The 14,882-nt window shown below is 40.6% G+C and overlaps 1 protein-coding gene across 2 annotated transcripts in view; it reads right to left on the bottom strand.

The window, feature by feature from the left end:
• Positions 1-12,829, bottom strand: part of LOC135107016 (uncharacterized) — an 89,201-nt gene extending 76,372 nt beyond the window's left edge. For both annotated transcript variants that reach the window (XM_064016578.1, XM_064016575.1), the window contains exon 1: positions 12,678-12,829. In XM_064016578.1, coding sequence (XP_063872648.1) covers positions 12,678-12,689 — 12 coding nt within the window. In that variant the 5' untranslated portion in view covers positions 12,690-12,829. The remainder of the gene's footprint in view (positions 1-12,677) is intronic.
• Between the last annotated feature and the right edge of the window lie 2,053 nt (positions 12,830-14,882).

Here is a 14,882-nt window from a genome sequence, read left to right on the forward strand (position 1 = left end):
TAGCTCACGATCTCCAGGCGCCACCATTACCACCAACACTACCACCAGCGCTACCCAGACCACACCACGCCCTCACAGGCCACCACACCATCCCAGCTTTGCTTTAAGAGGAATTCCACCAACACCGCAGCTTCCTCACGCCACTGCCTCTACTTCACCACCACTATTTTGATCTTAAGACTAAATATCCATGGTATCGCATCGTTATAAGTGTCTTAGGGTTTAAAATTGATATGGTTGGGTCATTAAAACGAAATGGGAAGAAATTGGGAGTTTTTTGGATGATATGTGTTTAAATTTGGCTCATTTGTATCAGGGTGTTAATGCAGAATCAACTGGGAGCTTTTAGAGGTTAGACAAATATATGGAAAGGGTTGTTCTTGTGTTCATATGACCTTCTATGCGTATGTTCTTATTATTACCACAAGAACAAAGCGAGGACAACCACCACTACTGTGACTATTATCATCATTAAAACTACCATTATCACCACAGGCCTATTGTGTACAGCAGCAATGCACCACTTTGCACACGGTCTTTCGTAATTTCTCTTCTTTAATGTGCATAATCTGTATGCACATGGGACTTACAGTAACAGTATTTTAGCGCCTGTCACTAGGGGACATGCAATAGTGAAGACATCTGGCGGATTAGTTCGAAAACTCAGCATTGAATCGGTTACTCTTCCATTATCGCCTCTGAATATTTTAGCTTAGTCTACCCTAACTTTATTCTTATAAATGCCTAAATCATCCACATTTGGCACTAAAACATGATTTTGCCAATTAGTTCGGGGTCTCAAATGTTCAATAGCGAAGTTACATCCTTGTCCGACGCTTCGTTGAGACGTTATTAAGAGAAAAGAAAAGAAAAGAAAAAAAAAAACAGTTGGACACAGCCTCTGAAATCCATAGTAAGCTGTCTTCCCCTCGATCTTCATATACGTCCGTTTGTGGCTACGCATCCTCAAATAAAGTCAAGAAGTAAAGAGTAACAGCAGAACCAAGAGTCTCCAGGTAAATATAAGCTTCACCATGACGAGTGCAGCGTTCCAAGTCCCTTACTGCAAGTCGTGATAGAAAACAAGAACAAGGGTGTGTAAAATGTGAAAGGATTTTTTTAAATAATAATTCAAACTGAGCTGAGAGAAATAAATGCAGAATCATGACTCTCTCTCTCTCTCTCTCTCTCTCTCTCTCTCTCTCATTCAAGATAGCAGTCCGTACAGTCACCTCATCCAGCTCACCTGCAGCAGGAAGACTTAACTTTGCATAACAGTGTCTTCAAACCCTACACTGAACATTGCTAAGAAGGAAAGGAAATACAAGCGTGATTCCTTGTTACGGGTTTTGCGGCCACTGTTCCCAAGGTCATCATAGCCATCGTCGTTATGTCGTGGTAATTTTATAGCTATTATCACTGTCCTTGTAGTAGTAGTAGTAGTTCTTGTTGTTGTTGTACTAATACTGTTATGTACTAATCTTCCACCTTTTTCTTCTTTTTGTTTTGTTTTCCTCTTTTGTCGCTCTGCTATACACACCACGATTAAAGTTGTTGTTGTTGTTGTTGTTGTTGTTGTTGTTGTTGTTGTTGTTGTTGTTGTTGTTGTTGTTGTTCTTGATACTGATGCTGCTGTTGTTGCTGCTTTTGCCGTTATTTATCTACTTGTTTTCTCATCGTCGTCGTGGTCGCGGTCACTGTCGTAATACAACTACTGCCTGAGAAACGTCCGGTACCTTTCCCTGTTATCTTTGTGGGAGAACCTAATGGGCGTCGCCGAGTGGGGGATTGAGGGAGTGAGGGAGCGGATCAGATTCCGTGAGTCCCAGGTGTTTGGGAGTGTGTGGTCAGGGCGGTAATCGTTTTCCTGCGCTCAATAATTGCCTGCACACTTGGCTTTGTCCCGTTACCACGCCGAACGGGGCTTTGCAGTCATTTCGATTTGCATAATTGCGTGCAATAAATAAAGAAGGAATTCCGTTTAGCCTCACCCGTTCACCAAGAAAAATTAATCAGTTACTAGAGCAGAAAAGTTATTTCCGCATTGTGTAAAAGGGAGACATCATTGTTTCTTCCGTGGATGAAAAAGTGCAAATCTATATCGCTTTGGACCGTTGCGTGGGAGGCAATCGCACCCCCCACTTCCATTACTGTGGGAGGCGATCAAATTGGATCCAGTAAGAAAGAAGCGAACTTTTGTCTCTCATATCCCGCTACACTTTCTCATCTCACAGTGACGCTCGATTTGGAGACTCGACACACTCAGGAATGCTAAAGAAAGATAAACGACTGTAAAAAAAGACGAAACGAAGACAGAGTGACGGAGTAATTTGAGTACATAGTTATTTTTCTATTGGAAAGTTGAAAATCTTAATCCTTTCTTCTTGATCAGTTGTAAATGCATGATTACGTAAGTTTTTATGTTAGAGGAGCTCTGGGAGAGGAGAAAAATGTCCACTGAAGATGTCAATCCTCAAATAATCAATGGTAAGGCGTAAGGTAATTTTGTAAGATATTTCTATCATATTTTTTTATATTAACCAACACTGACTTAAGTGACTGTCATCCTTTCTCTTGTATGTAATTATTTCCACAAGTAACTACCAAATACCCAGTGAAAGGTAGAAAAAATTATGGTAAGGCATTTTCGACTATAATCTCAAACTCAAGAGACTTATTAATTTTGCTTGACCAACTTCATACTCTGACTCGTTGAAGTAAACACCAAAATGTGAAGGAAAAGAAAATACGATAAGAAATTTTCGATTATCATTTGTCATACTTAAGAGACATTCATTCGTTCAGTGCAATCAATGATTTACGTTTATTGAATGATCAAATAGCCAGTGATGAAACGAAAGAAATTAAAGACATTCATATTTTCTACTCGATCAGTCGTATTTACCTAAGCAATCACCAAAACTCCAACTGTAAATCATAATAAAATGCAAGGGAAGTTTCGACCACAGTCACTTGTCATAAATCATTGATACCAGTGCCAAAATAAATTTAAGATTTTCATATTTTCTACTCGATTAGTCATATTTCCCTAAGCAGTCACTTCACATCCAACAGTGAATCAGAATAAAATGCAAGATACTTTCGACCAGTCACTTATCATCAGTCATTCCGCAGACAGGGATCCTTCTCTTAAGAAACTCCCAAGGCAAACAGACGAGGGATTCACGAGCACCAATCACCCGCAGCGCTGACTCGTCGAGGCGCCACACTGCTGTTTGCGTCATGCTTTGCGGTGGCGGAGTGACAGATGACGCTGCGGCCCAACAGTCTCGTTACCCACTGTGAGCTTATTACCCGGCGGTTAGAGGCAGCTGAAGTACTCTAGTTCTTCTCAGCGATCGTCCGAATGGTGCGGTTTGGTGATGCTGTGTGTGTGTGTGTGTGTGTGATGGTGGTGGTGACGGGTGAGATTGATGTTCGATGTTAGTGCTGTAGTAAATGATGACTCTCTGAAGAAAAATTATTGTATTAAGTTTACGATTTTTTTTTTTCTTTTTTTTTGTGTGTTATAGCTTTGCTGAGAATAGTTTGTTTTTCTTGTGTTTATTTAATGTGCCTGTCTATTTGTTTTCCTTTCTCTGTCTCTTTGTACATTTGTCTGTCTCTGTCTGCTTGCTTGATTTTTTTTTTTCTGTTTATATATATCTGTCATTGGTTATCTTATTAGTAGTATTTATCTATTTATTTACTTGTTTTTTTTTTTGTAATCTAGTTTTGAGTCACTTTGTTTGATGTTTGTATTTGGATATCTGTCTGTCTGTCTGTCTGTCTACAATTTGGTCTGTCTTTCTCTGCCTGCCAAACGCAATATATATGTGTATGTGTGTGTGTGTGTGTGTGCCTCTCTCTCTCTCTCTCTCTCTCTCTCTCTCTCTCTCTCTCTCTGAACACCCGCTATCAACACAACCAATATCTCACCTGCCCTTCCTTGATCAGCCTCCGCCTACCATCCCTCCCATTCACTTCGTCCTCACACATCCGTTCCTGTAGACCCACAGCCCCCTCACCTACAGTCACTCGGTCACGTTTGGTTAATTACAGGTTAGCTTCCAGTAAGGGTTCCCGGCGCCGTTAACTTACCTGGGGGTTCTGTGGACACCTGGAAGACTTCCCCTCCCACCCACTCTCGTCCCCTACGTCTCCCACCCCCATTTTAACGTCTCCCCTCCCCTGTCCATGTCTTTCCGCCTCATGAAGCTCCTTTCGAGACGCGCACTGTTGCTCTGTTGTGGTAGATTGGTGAGAGATCTATAACTTAAGAAGGTGGTACTCGTATGGTCTCCTGCTCTCTTCCTTTTGTCTCTCGCGTGTTGTTAGGTTCGTGGTGCTGAATTGAGGTACTGGGTGTAGAACTGGCAAGTGTGTAGGTGTCTAAATGCTACACTAAATGCTCATCTCTTGTTTTCTTATTCAAAGGATGCTGGTATCGTTTAAGTATGTGGTTGCTATAAATGAAACTGCTGATGCTGATGTTGCTACTACTACTGCTACTACTGCTGCTGCTACTACTACTACTACTACTACTAGTACTACTACTTCTACTAATACTGTGTGTGTGTGTGTGTGTGTGTGTGTGTGTGTGTGTGTGTTCGCTTTAAAAATCTGGAAACATAATTATCTTGTGCTTGGATTTCCGCTTATTAAATGCTCAAGCTTCTTTCCTTTCCCACATGCTCTCTTTCTCTCCGTATTAGCTTATTAATTTTTAACTTTTTTTCCTCTCATTATTTCCTTGATATTCTTTATTTATCTATTTACGGCCGTTGCTCTGTGAGTCATTTTCGTTCCTTCCGCCTATTTATATAACTGTACCCGTATTTATCATTTCCTTATTCCGGACATAATTACGTTATTTACGATGCTATAAGTAAATTTCATCACTTATGCTAATTCACAGTCTTGTTTATCTTGGAGTGAAATACCTCCAGCCAATGCTCGTTTATTATGTACATACACGCTCGAGAACATGTTTGGTAACGCTGCCAAATAAACGCTATTCATTATAATCACTGCCAGCAAGCACCTCACGCCACGCTGCCGTAATCTTACCGTTATTACGATGAACTGACTTCCTCTCGAGAATATTATAACGCTCTAAAGATTTGTTCTCCGTGGGTGACACAGCAAGTAGTGCAGGCAGTTATCATCCTCCCCCTGGCGTTCTGCTGAGTTACCCATCGTTCCAGGTCGTAGGAGGAGGAAATTCTTTAGAGGGTGAAGCTTTGATGATTCTGTATTCATAAGCTGCTATTGTAAAGGATTAGGGGAAGTTACTGGTGCTTTTAGTTTTTTTTTTTTGATAGCTTAGCAAGTATTCTGCAACATCAATTAAAAACAAATGTATGACAACATTCTTTACGAGAGAACGTTGCACAGGTCTATATATATACCTACGTACGTATGCTGAAGGGTTACCAGAAATGATACAAGGCAGTCTCATACACAAGTTCCTGCACCAAATGTTAAGCCTCTTGAAATATTAATAAATTACTTGGTAAGCTAAATTAACACAAATCAGAATAAACGTTATATTTACACTCATGCACAATGCTTACAAACACTGTGTTCTACAAATAACTTGTACAACTCGGCGAAGTTTGGCAAACCTTAGAATGATGATGATAACAAAACAATACACACGTAGCCTCCACCGCATTCCACTTGGAGGTAAACATTACTCATCACATTGTTAAAACTAATACTAATAATACTTAATGCTGAAGAATAATCGCAAGTAATAATATAACAGTAATCTGCGTATCATAACTTTATAACAAGGTGTAAAGCATTACTTAGTGACTGACGTACGTATTGCTCCTTGCCTGCCGGTCTCTGGAACCAACGTATTATCAAAACTATTACTAGTAATATTTAATGACAGAAAATCATCACATAGTAAAAATAAAATATTAATCTACATAAATAACCTCATACAAGTGTAAAAAGCCATAAATATCTACTTTTCCCTCTGCTCTTCTGTTTCCAGGCTTAAGTCCGTACTGCTAAAACTTCTAAAACACCAATAACATTAGATTCTACAACAGAAAAAAACGACGCTTCATATCAAATAAACCACTAATGATGTAAACTATTTACTATAATTTGAGTGATAACGATAAACAGGATAAAAAGGACGAGTTACGTAGGAAACAAGCAATCACAAGAAACAAGGTTCCCACACTGGCGAGCACCGCGTTGCGTCACCGTGCCAAGTGGAGGGAGCCGCCAGCCCACCGTTTCTCAGGCTATCGTTGTGCTCGCTCGTTTTTCATTACTTTCCCGTGGCTACTTCCTGCTCCCGTACGTTTAGGACACCGGGGAGGCGACGTGGTGCCTCGGTGGTGGCGGCACCCTGTGGGGCGTGTGCCTGACTGGGATGGTGTGTGTGTGTGTGTGTGTGTGTGTGTGTGTGTGTGTCTCATGATTGTTTTGGTCGTGTTCTCTGACCGATATTTGCTCCCGGAAGGACCCATCTATGGCACACAGCACACACCCTACTCCTTTGCTCAATGGGCGGATAGTAACCACCCACTGACAGTAAAATATCTTTGCCTATCTAAGTGGTGCTCAAACCTTCGCTCGTCGAATAGCAGGGATGTGTGTGCTTAATGGTCTTCCTGTGGTCAGCAAATTGAGGTAAGTTTAAATGTGTGTGTGTGTGTGTGTGTGTGTGTGTGTGTGTGTGTGTGTTAAATCTGTAGTAGTGTGAAGGTGTTTTTTCCAAGAGCAGCTTGTTTTAAATGGAAGAGATTAACAAAAAAAAAAAAAAAAAAAAAGAAAGAAAACGCGAAAAGAAAGAAAATTTGCCTTCACGTATCAAATCATTACTGATGAATGTTTCGCCTGTCTATCTTGTTCTTCATTGGATAAATTTTCGGAGTATTTCCTTAAGACGAGCAACATTAATACATATAGTAATCAAGGCGAAAAGGCGTACAGGTAAAAGTAGGCAGGCAGGATAAGTGACGGGTAAGGCGGTCGGCTGCTCTCGGCCTTCCCCATGTCCGCTGGTTGGGTCGTCACCTCGCTCACCCTCGCCCCACTTCACTTCCTCTCCCATATGAATACACTCATTACACACGTACTTATCCAGCAACTACCACTTAACTATGTACAAATCGCTCCTGTAGTCTGCTCGTTACAATATTTCAGTTTGTTACATTAACATATCACGTACATTTACAGATACTAAGCTTTAGAAATAAAAAAAAAAAGTATAGGAAAATTTTAATCTCTTTAAAGAACACCACGTTAGTACATTGAATCTGCTATGATTTATATTTGAGACTGTCACATTATAAATTTTAGATTAGACACCAGTTACGTTATCTATCCAGAAGACTCACTACATTGCACGGTGTGGAAAACTAGATTATTAACATTATAATGGGTGATGCTAAGGTGTGAAAGTTGCGAATGTGGTTAGGATAGTTAAAGGAGAGAATGGTAAAACTTGAACAGAAGAATGTGAAGGACTGTAGTTAAGAAAAAGAAGAGAGAAAATACTGAATGACGGAAATGAGACCCGTTGTGTAACTGAAAAAGCTATCAGATAGATATAAAGAAAGAAGCTAGCCCAAAAATGAAGAAAAAAAAAAGAAATAAACACACTATTTCTAAAATGAGAGAATTTAAATGAACGCACACTAATAATGACAATAGACAGCGATTTAAATTGGAAATCAGTTTAAATGAGAGAAGTAAAGTGGAGTCGTCCAATAAAAATTAATGATGAAAAAAAAAAAAAAAACATATGATGGTATTTGCAAACATTATTCGATGTGCAGGTGAAGGAAATATAAATGAGTTAGTGAAGAACTTGCCGCACAAAAATAGATGAATTAAATAGAATGAAACGAACAGGAAAAAAATCGAAAGCTAATAATCAAACTCAAATTGTAATCCAGAAAAGATGCAAGGATATAAAAGTGTAATTAAATGAGGGAATAAGTTGGGGTGAATATTTAAAGAGTGAACATTACTATATTCTTTATGTGAAGGGCTTATGTAATTATTGTAGGCAGACATGAGAAGGTGACATGAATATGATAATTTTCAGTCTTTAAACTTATGTCTGTTTTTTCTTTCATTTTCATTTAACTAAACACATTTCTATTCTCATTTTTTTTCCAGTATTACATTAAAGTCTTCATTATTACTTGTTTCTCCTTTCTCTCTCTCTCTCTCTCCACCTCCCAGTATTCACGCTTTAATGATTTTCGTTCGGTAAGGTCTTCGCTAATTATTATGTATTTACTTTACCTGTCACCTTGCAATTACTATCACAGACTTTGAGTTGAGAAGGAACAATTTCATTTCCTTGGGTTGTCTTCTGAATCATGTTGCAAATATTTTCATAGACTTTCATTCGAGCTTGAGAAGGTATCATATATTTTCTTGGCATGTCCACTGTCTCTTCCTGGAAATTCTATCGCAAACCTTTACTTAATTAGAGGAGTTATTTTCAAGATATATCAATTGAATCCTCTTGCAAATTTGATAAAAAAAATGTGCTTCTTTTCCTTTGTGTCTTCTTAGTGTCTGGATTTGGCTTCATGCGTTAGTCTTTTTCCTTATTTTCCTCTCCATTGAATCTTTTATTACTCTCATTCTCTATAGCTCTTCCGCACTTCTGTCTCTCCACCTTATCCTCTGCTACGTCCGGTGCACACAGGCAAATAACATCGGTGAGAAAGTAGCACTTCAGTCAGTTGAATAAGCTCCTGCATGTTATTGTTGGCGAGTGCTTGTGTGGACGAGGCTGGCTGGGGTGGTGGGGGGCGTGGGAGGAGGCTGAATGGTGAAGAGGTGAACGGTGTCAGGTCTTGAGTGTCAGTGTGAGTGAGGTGCGAGAAAGTTGTTGATTTTTTGAGCATTGAATAACTACTGCGAAGCCATCGATGTTGTATATGTCTTTTATTAAGTTATTTTTCTGTCCAGCTGTTGTATATGATGCCAGAACGTTGGTGGTGATAAAGTCCTTAACCCTCGATCTCATTATGATTCAAAATGCAAATAATGTTCATAAAAGTAATAATTGAATTCATGTGTCGCATTTCTGTTGGCAGTGAAATAAAATTAATCTATTTTATTTGTCTATCTATCTATCTGTCAGGATATTGATCTATCTATCTGTTTATCTATGTATATATAGAATGCAATCATTTATAGTTAAAGATAAGCTGTTTTGTTGTTTGTATTATTTGTATATGTGAGAATAGACTACTAATAGCAACATTTCTCTGAGATTAAGAATGTATGAATAAACTATAGCTAGTCTGGTGAATATTAACTAACTAGGTGCTGATGTCATCCAATTAATGTATATTAGAGCGCAAACTATAACATACATTTGAAGGCAAATTACTTCTTAATTTATGACAAATCTCCAAGTTAATTAGTTAGTGTACAGATTAATAGTAGGTTAATTTTCTTTCCAGGTACATTAGAAAATCACTTGTGTTTATAGAGAATTTTGTTTAATGGTACTAAATTGCAAACCCCATTATCATACCGTTTGACAATAAGTTATGTGTATTTACAAGTTTTTCTTTTCTTTTTTTTTCGGTAGGGTAATAATTCTGGTATTTCACAATCATCTAAGTTTATTTACAAACAATTTCATCAAATACTTGAGAGATTCTTCTTAGAGATATTCTTGTTAAAAAGTCAATGCAGCTTTAGAGTTGTGTGGGATAAGTAGCTTTTTGCAATACTCTCTCTCTCTCTCTCTCTCTCTCTCTCTCTCTCTCTCTCTCTCTTCTCCTGTGGCATCACTCAGGCTTGAGGAGACGCGGGCTGGGAACGAGCATGGGGGCGAAGGAAGGGCCCGCTTTTTCGTAATTATGTGTAACACTGGCTGTGCTTTCCGCTGGCAGCACCGAGGAGTGGCGTGTGGGACGTGACGGTCTCATGTTTCCTTCATAACGGCGTTGTCTTACTTTTATGGGTTGGTAAGACATCCTGCGGGCCATTCTCTTACCTCTCTCTCTCTCTCTCTCTCTCTCTCTCTCTCTCTCTCTCTCTCTCTCTCTCTCTCTCTCGTCGGCAGGTGAGGAAATAAAGTCATCTCTCCAGTGCGTGCCGTAACACAAACACTCCTCGTTCGTCACCTCCACACTGGCGGCCGTGAGGCATGACTGATTCAGCATCTTAGGTGGTGTTTGAGCTCACAAGGCTGTAAGAGTACTTGTGTAGAGTATATATGAGGCTGTACCAAATGTAGGGCTGCATAGAGTTTTTGTGATGGTGTGTGTGTGTGTGTGTGTGTGTGTGTGTGTGTGTGTGTGTGTGTGTGTGTGTGTGTGTGTGTTTGAGTGCTCCATATTTGTAATGATTTTGTTTGAGCTTTATTCTGTCTCTCTGTCTCTGTTTCTCTCTCTCTCTCTCTCTCTCTCTCTCTCTCTCTCTCTCTCTCTCTCTCTCTCTCTCTCTCTCTTTTTCTCTCTCTTCAGTACTAATAGTGTTTTTGCTTTTTTTCTTATTCTTTTCCCATTTTTTGTTTTAATTCGTATGGTACTTTTTTTTATATGATTTGGTTTGTTTTCCATCCTTTACAGCATTATTTTGTCTCTCTCTCTCTCTCTCTCTATCTCTCTCTCTCTCTCTCTCTCTACACAATCGTCTCCCTTTCCTCGTTTTTCTCCTTCCCACACCTTCCCTATCACCAATCATCTTTCCCGTTTCCCTTACATCTTCCCTTTTTTTCCATTACCAACCTTCATTCCCTTCACTTTTTGCCAAATTCCATATCGCATCCTAACCTTCCCCCTTTTCATTGCCTTCCTTCCTTTAACACCTTCCCTTACTTCTCCTCCTCCCCCGGCGATCTTCCCTTTAACAATGCTCTCGTCACGTCATGGTCCGAGAGACTGCCAGGGGCTAAGGGAGGGAGAAGAACTGTACCGCTGCTTTGCTCCTTCCCCGCGTGTTATCTTCAAGGCTTCCAATGCCTATGCCGCTGATTACGTTATGATTCGGCAGGTACGCAGCAGGTAATAGCGCGGAAACGTTTGGGAGTGTGTTAAGGTAGTGGTGGTGGTGGTGGTGGTAGTGGTGGTGAGGAAGATGTTGCCTGTTGCTACTACGTGCTCATTTTCTCCCTCTGGTTTTTCCTTCTTCTCTACCTCCTTCACTATTTCATCCTTCTTCTCCTCCTCCTCCTTGTTGTTGTTGTTGTTGTTGCCCTCTTCCTCCTCCTTACTACTACAGATACTCTTAAACACTCATACTAATCCCAATACTATTACTGATTATATTTCTGCAGCATAATGGACATGATAAATTACCGAACTGAGAAGAACTGACGTATCTCATATTATTAAATGGCCTTATTGAGGATGCTTTGGCCAGAGGTGCTCAGATGACAAGAAGCAGGGCATGAAGATGTGTGGTGCCAATCAGTCTGGCTCAGGTGGCATCATTAGCAAGGGACAGGCGTAAAGGTCACTTGTGGTCTACTCAACATGGTCTCTGGGAGCGTAGAAGTCACCAGAGGACACGTGAATATAACACTGCCACAGACTGGTGCTCTCTCTCCCGCTGACTGGTACAACTAGTGTTCGCGTTTTCTTTTGATAATTATGGCAAACTGATTTAATACATCTACCAACACCTTTATTCATTTACTAGGTGGTAGATTATACATGGACAAATAACCGGTGCTCTCCTTGCTCATTGGTCCAAGTATTAACGTTTTCTTTTATATTCGCATGGCAAACTGACTTAATACTCCTACCAACACCTTTATTCATTTACAGGGTATCGGATTATACATGAACAAATAATTATGTATCTAAAAAAAAGTAACTCATGGTTTTGGTAGGAATATTAAGCCAGTTTCCCTTAAGTTTGAAAAGAAAACGTGAATATTTGGGTCAGTCGCTGGACGCAAGGAAGTTGGTAGCAGTATTTCCGTGTTTGTGCCCTCAGGTAGTGGAATTACGTTGCCAGAGACCATAGTAGACGTGATGCAGGGCTTTTACAGTAACATGATGTGTCTTATGGTGTCACTACGGTCCTCCTCGATGGTGTTTGATGGTGTGTGGTTTTGCTTGATTAAATGACCGCTTTCTGAAATGTTTCGGCATCTTAGGTTTTGCTTAATTAAATGAATGCATTCTTAAACGTTTTTTGGCGTCTTATTTCGAGTGCTTTTCAATAGAACTCAGTAAAAAGTTGTTGAGGTTTTAAATGAGGGCGTTAACATGATTCTAGTGACAGTTTAACATCATGTACTATCATCAGTTAAAGCGGGCGATATCTGGGCCCGTCTTAGCATCTTCATGGTCATTGAAATTAGTCCTTGTGAGAGAAAATGAGCGTTTGGGAAATCCGGGCCTATGTCAGTCGAGGAAAGGTTTACGTATATCGCTTATCGGAATGCCTTTAATGTGTGTGATTGATATGAATTTTGTTTGACGGTTTTGTCATACGAGTGTGTCGCTGTCATATATTTTCTTTTATTTTTTCTACTTGTACTTTTTTTTTTTGGAAGATGGTGTTTTGTACAGCTACGTAAACCCGAAGTCGATTCAGCGTTCAAAATAAGATAATGGCGAGGATAAAGCGCATTATACAATAAAGAACACACACACACACACACACACACACACACACACACACATACACACATACACACACACACAGTCACCTACCTTGGCCGCCATCGAGTTATCCACTGTAGTAGCAAGTGACACAAGCAGGAGCAGCAGTAAGCAACACACAGCACACCGCCAAGCCAACACACTCGCTACGTACAGTCCAGCACACCGCGTCTATTGCAAACTTCTTACACCCGTTTTGTGGCAAATTTAAACCCTCCACATTACTTTATATACCAAGAGACGCATGCGCGCATCATGGCCACCCCAACCGCTGATTGGCTGGCGTGACACTTAACCGCGCGCTCATTGGCTGGGAAAATGTGACGTCATTCTTGCTCTCAGTTGCATGTGTGCGTGCGTGCGCGTGATGGCTTCCCTTACACAAGAATTTAAACGTAATGATAACTAATCCTAACAGGAATGCAAAGTTATGAGAGATGTGAAAGGAACTGAGACATTGCGCGTTAATTACTTTACTGTAACTACCCTCCTGGTGACCTGGAAAGTAGCACAATAGACACCACAATTCGAGACTCAGCCTGCGTAAATGGCATGAGTAAGGCAGCGGGTGGATGGATGAGTGGACTTGGGATGACCAGGTATACACACAGGTAGGTAAGTACACGAGGGCATGGGTTGGGAGGGGAGAGGCTTAGCAGTGAAGGAGAGGGGATGTTGGTGTGACTTTGTGTATGCATAGGTCTCCATTGAGCCTACGTAGGTTTGCCTTTGGGGTCGCTGTGTGGGGAACTCTACGCTGTGGTGGCTGTTTGACTTGACCGGTCCAGTGGTGTGTGTGTGTGTGTGTGTGTGTGTGTGTGTGTGTGTGTGTGTGTGTGTGTGTTTGTTTGTGTATATGTGTGTGTGGTTGTCTTGTCTTGTCTATGGTGTGTGTTTGTATGTGTGTGTATATGAGAGAGAGAGAGAGAGAGAGAGAGAGAGAGAGAGAGAGAGAGAGAGAGAGAGAGAGAGAGAGAGAGAGAGAGAGAGAAACGTTCACCAAGGTAATATCATAATCACTAAGAGACCACCACCACCACCACCGCCACCACCGCTATGCTGTGGCCCGCGAGCCTGACTCAGGGAAACGTGTTATAAAGTCATCGGGCCGTGTGCGCGTGTTGGCAGTACGTTCAGGAGTCCTTAGGGGTGAAGGCAATGGTGAACGCCGTGTAAGGGAGGGAGGGAGGCGGACGGCGTGACCAAGGCAGCAGCTGGGACCGATGCAGTTCATGATTCCTCTTATTTGTGATGCATTCTGGTCCTTCTTCTTCTTCTTCTTCTTCTTCTTCTTCTTCTTCTTCTTCTTCTTCTTCTTCTGCTTCTTCTTCGTCTCCTTTTTCATCGTCTTCTTCTTCTTCTCGCTCTTCTTTTCTTTGTCTATCTTTATTGTCTCGAGAAGGAGGAAGGAAAGGAAGAGGAGGAGGTGGAAGGGGAAGAAAAAGAAGAAACATTAGCAGCAACAGCAACAATAATAGCAGCAACAATAACAACAGCAATGCTCAAAAAAAAAAAAAAAGAGGGAAGAAGAAAAAGACGACAAACAAGAAGTCGAAGAAGAAGAAGAAGATGAAGAAGAAGAAAGTGAGGAAGAAGAAACAATAACAACAGGAACAACGACAACAAAATAAACAACAACAACAAAAACAACAACAAAAATAACAACAATAGCAGCAACTTCCATAAATTCGTATGTTTTAGTAGTTAGCTTCGTTAACGATTCTCTAATGACGGTGAGTGCTTAAGGAAGTTTGTTGTTGTTGTTGTTGTTGTTGTTGTTGTTGTTGTTGCTGTTGTTATTGCTGCTGGTTGTGGTGGTGGTGGTGGTGGTGGTGATGGTGTTCATCATCATATCATATCATCATATCATATCATCATCATCATCGTCATCATCATCATCATCATCATCATCATCATCATCATCTTTTTTACTTCTTCTTCTTCTCTTCCTCCTCCTCCTCCTCCTCCTCCTCCTCCTCCTCCTGCTTGTGCACCCTCTGTGTGACGCATAACGAATTGTCTTAAGCACCGATGTCCTAAGACCGTTGTGTGACACGTTCCCATGAAGGTAAGACAGGTATTACTTTATAATTTCCTCCTTATCTTTTGGCAGTTTGGTTAGGTGTTTAATAATCCTTAATGAAATGAGTGCTTGTCAAGTTGCGCCTTTTTATTCTCTTTATTTGAAGAAGGTATGACTTGCTACTCAGTGATTCCTCTCCTGTGAATGTTTTAGTTAATTCGTGGAGTTATTTT

Source organism: Scylla paramamosain, chromosome 14 (assembly GCF_035594125.1).
Source record: "Scylla paramamosain isolate STU-SP2022 chromosome 14, ASM3559412v1, whole genome shotgun sequence".
NCBI classification, from domain to species: domain Eukaryota; kingdom Metazoa; phylum Arthropoda; class Malacostraca; order Decapoda; family Portunidae; genus Scylla; species Scylla paramamosain.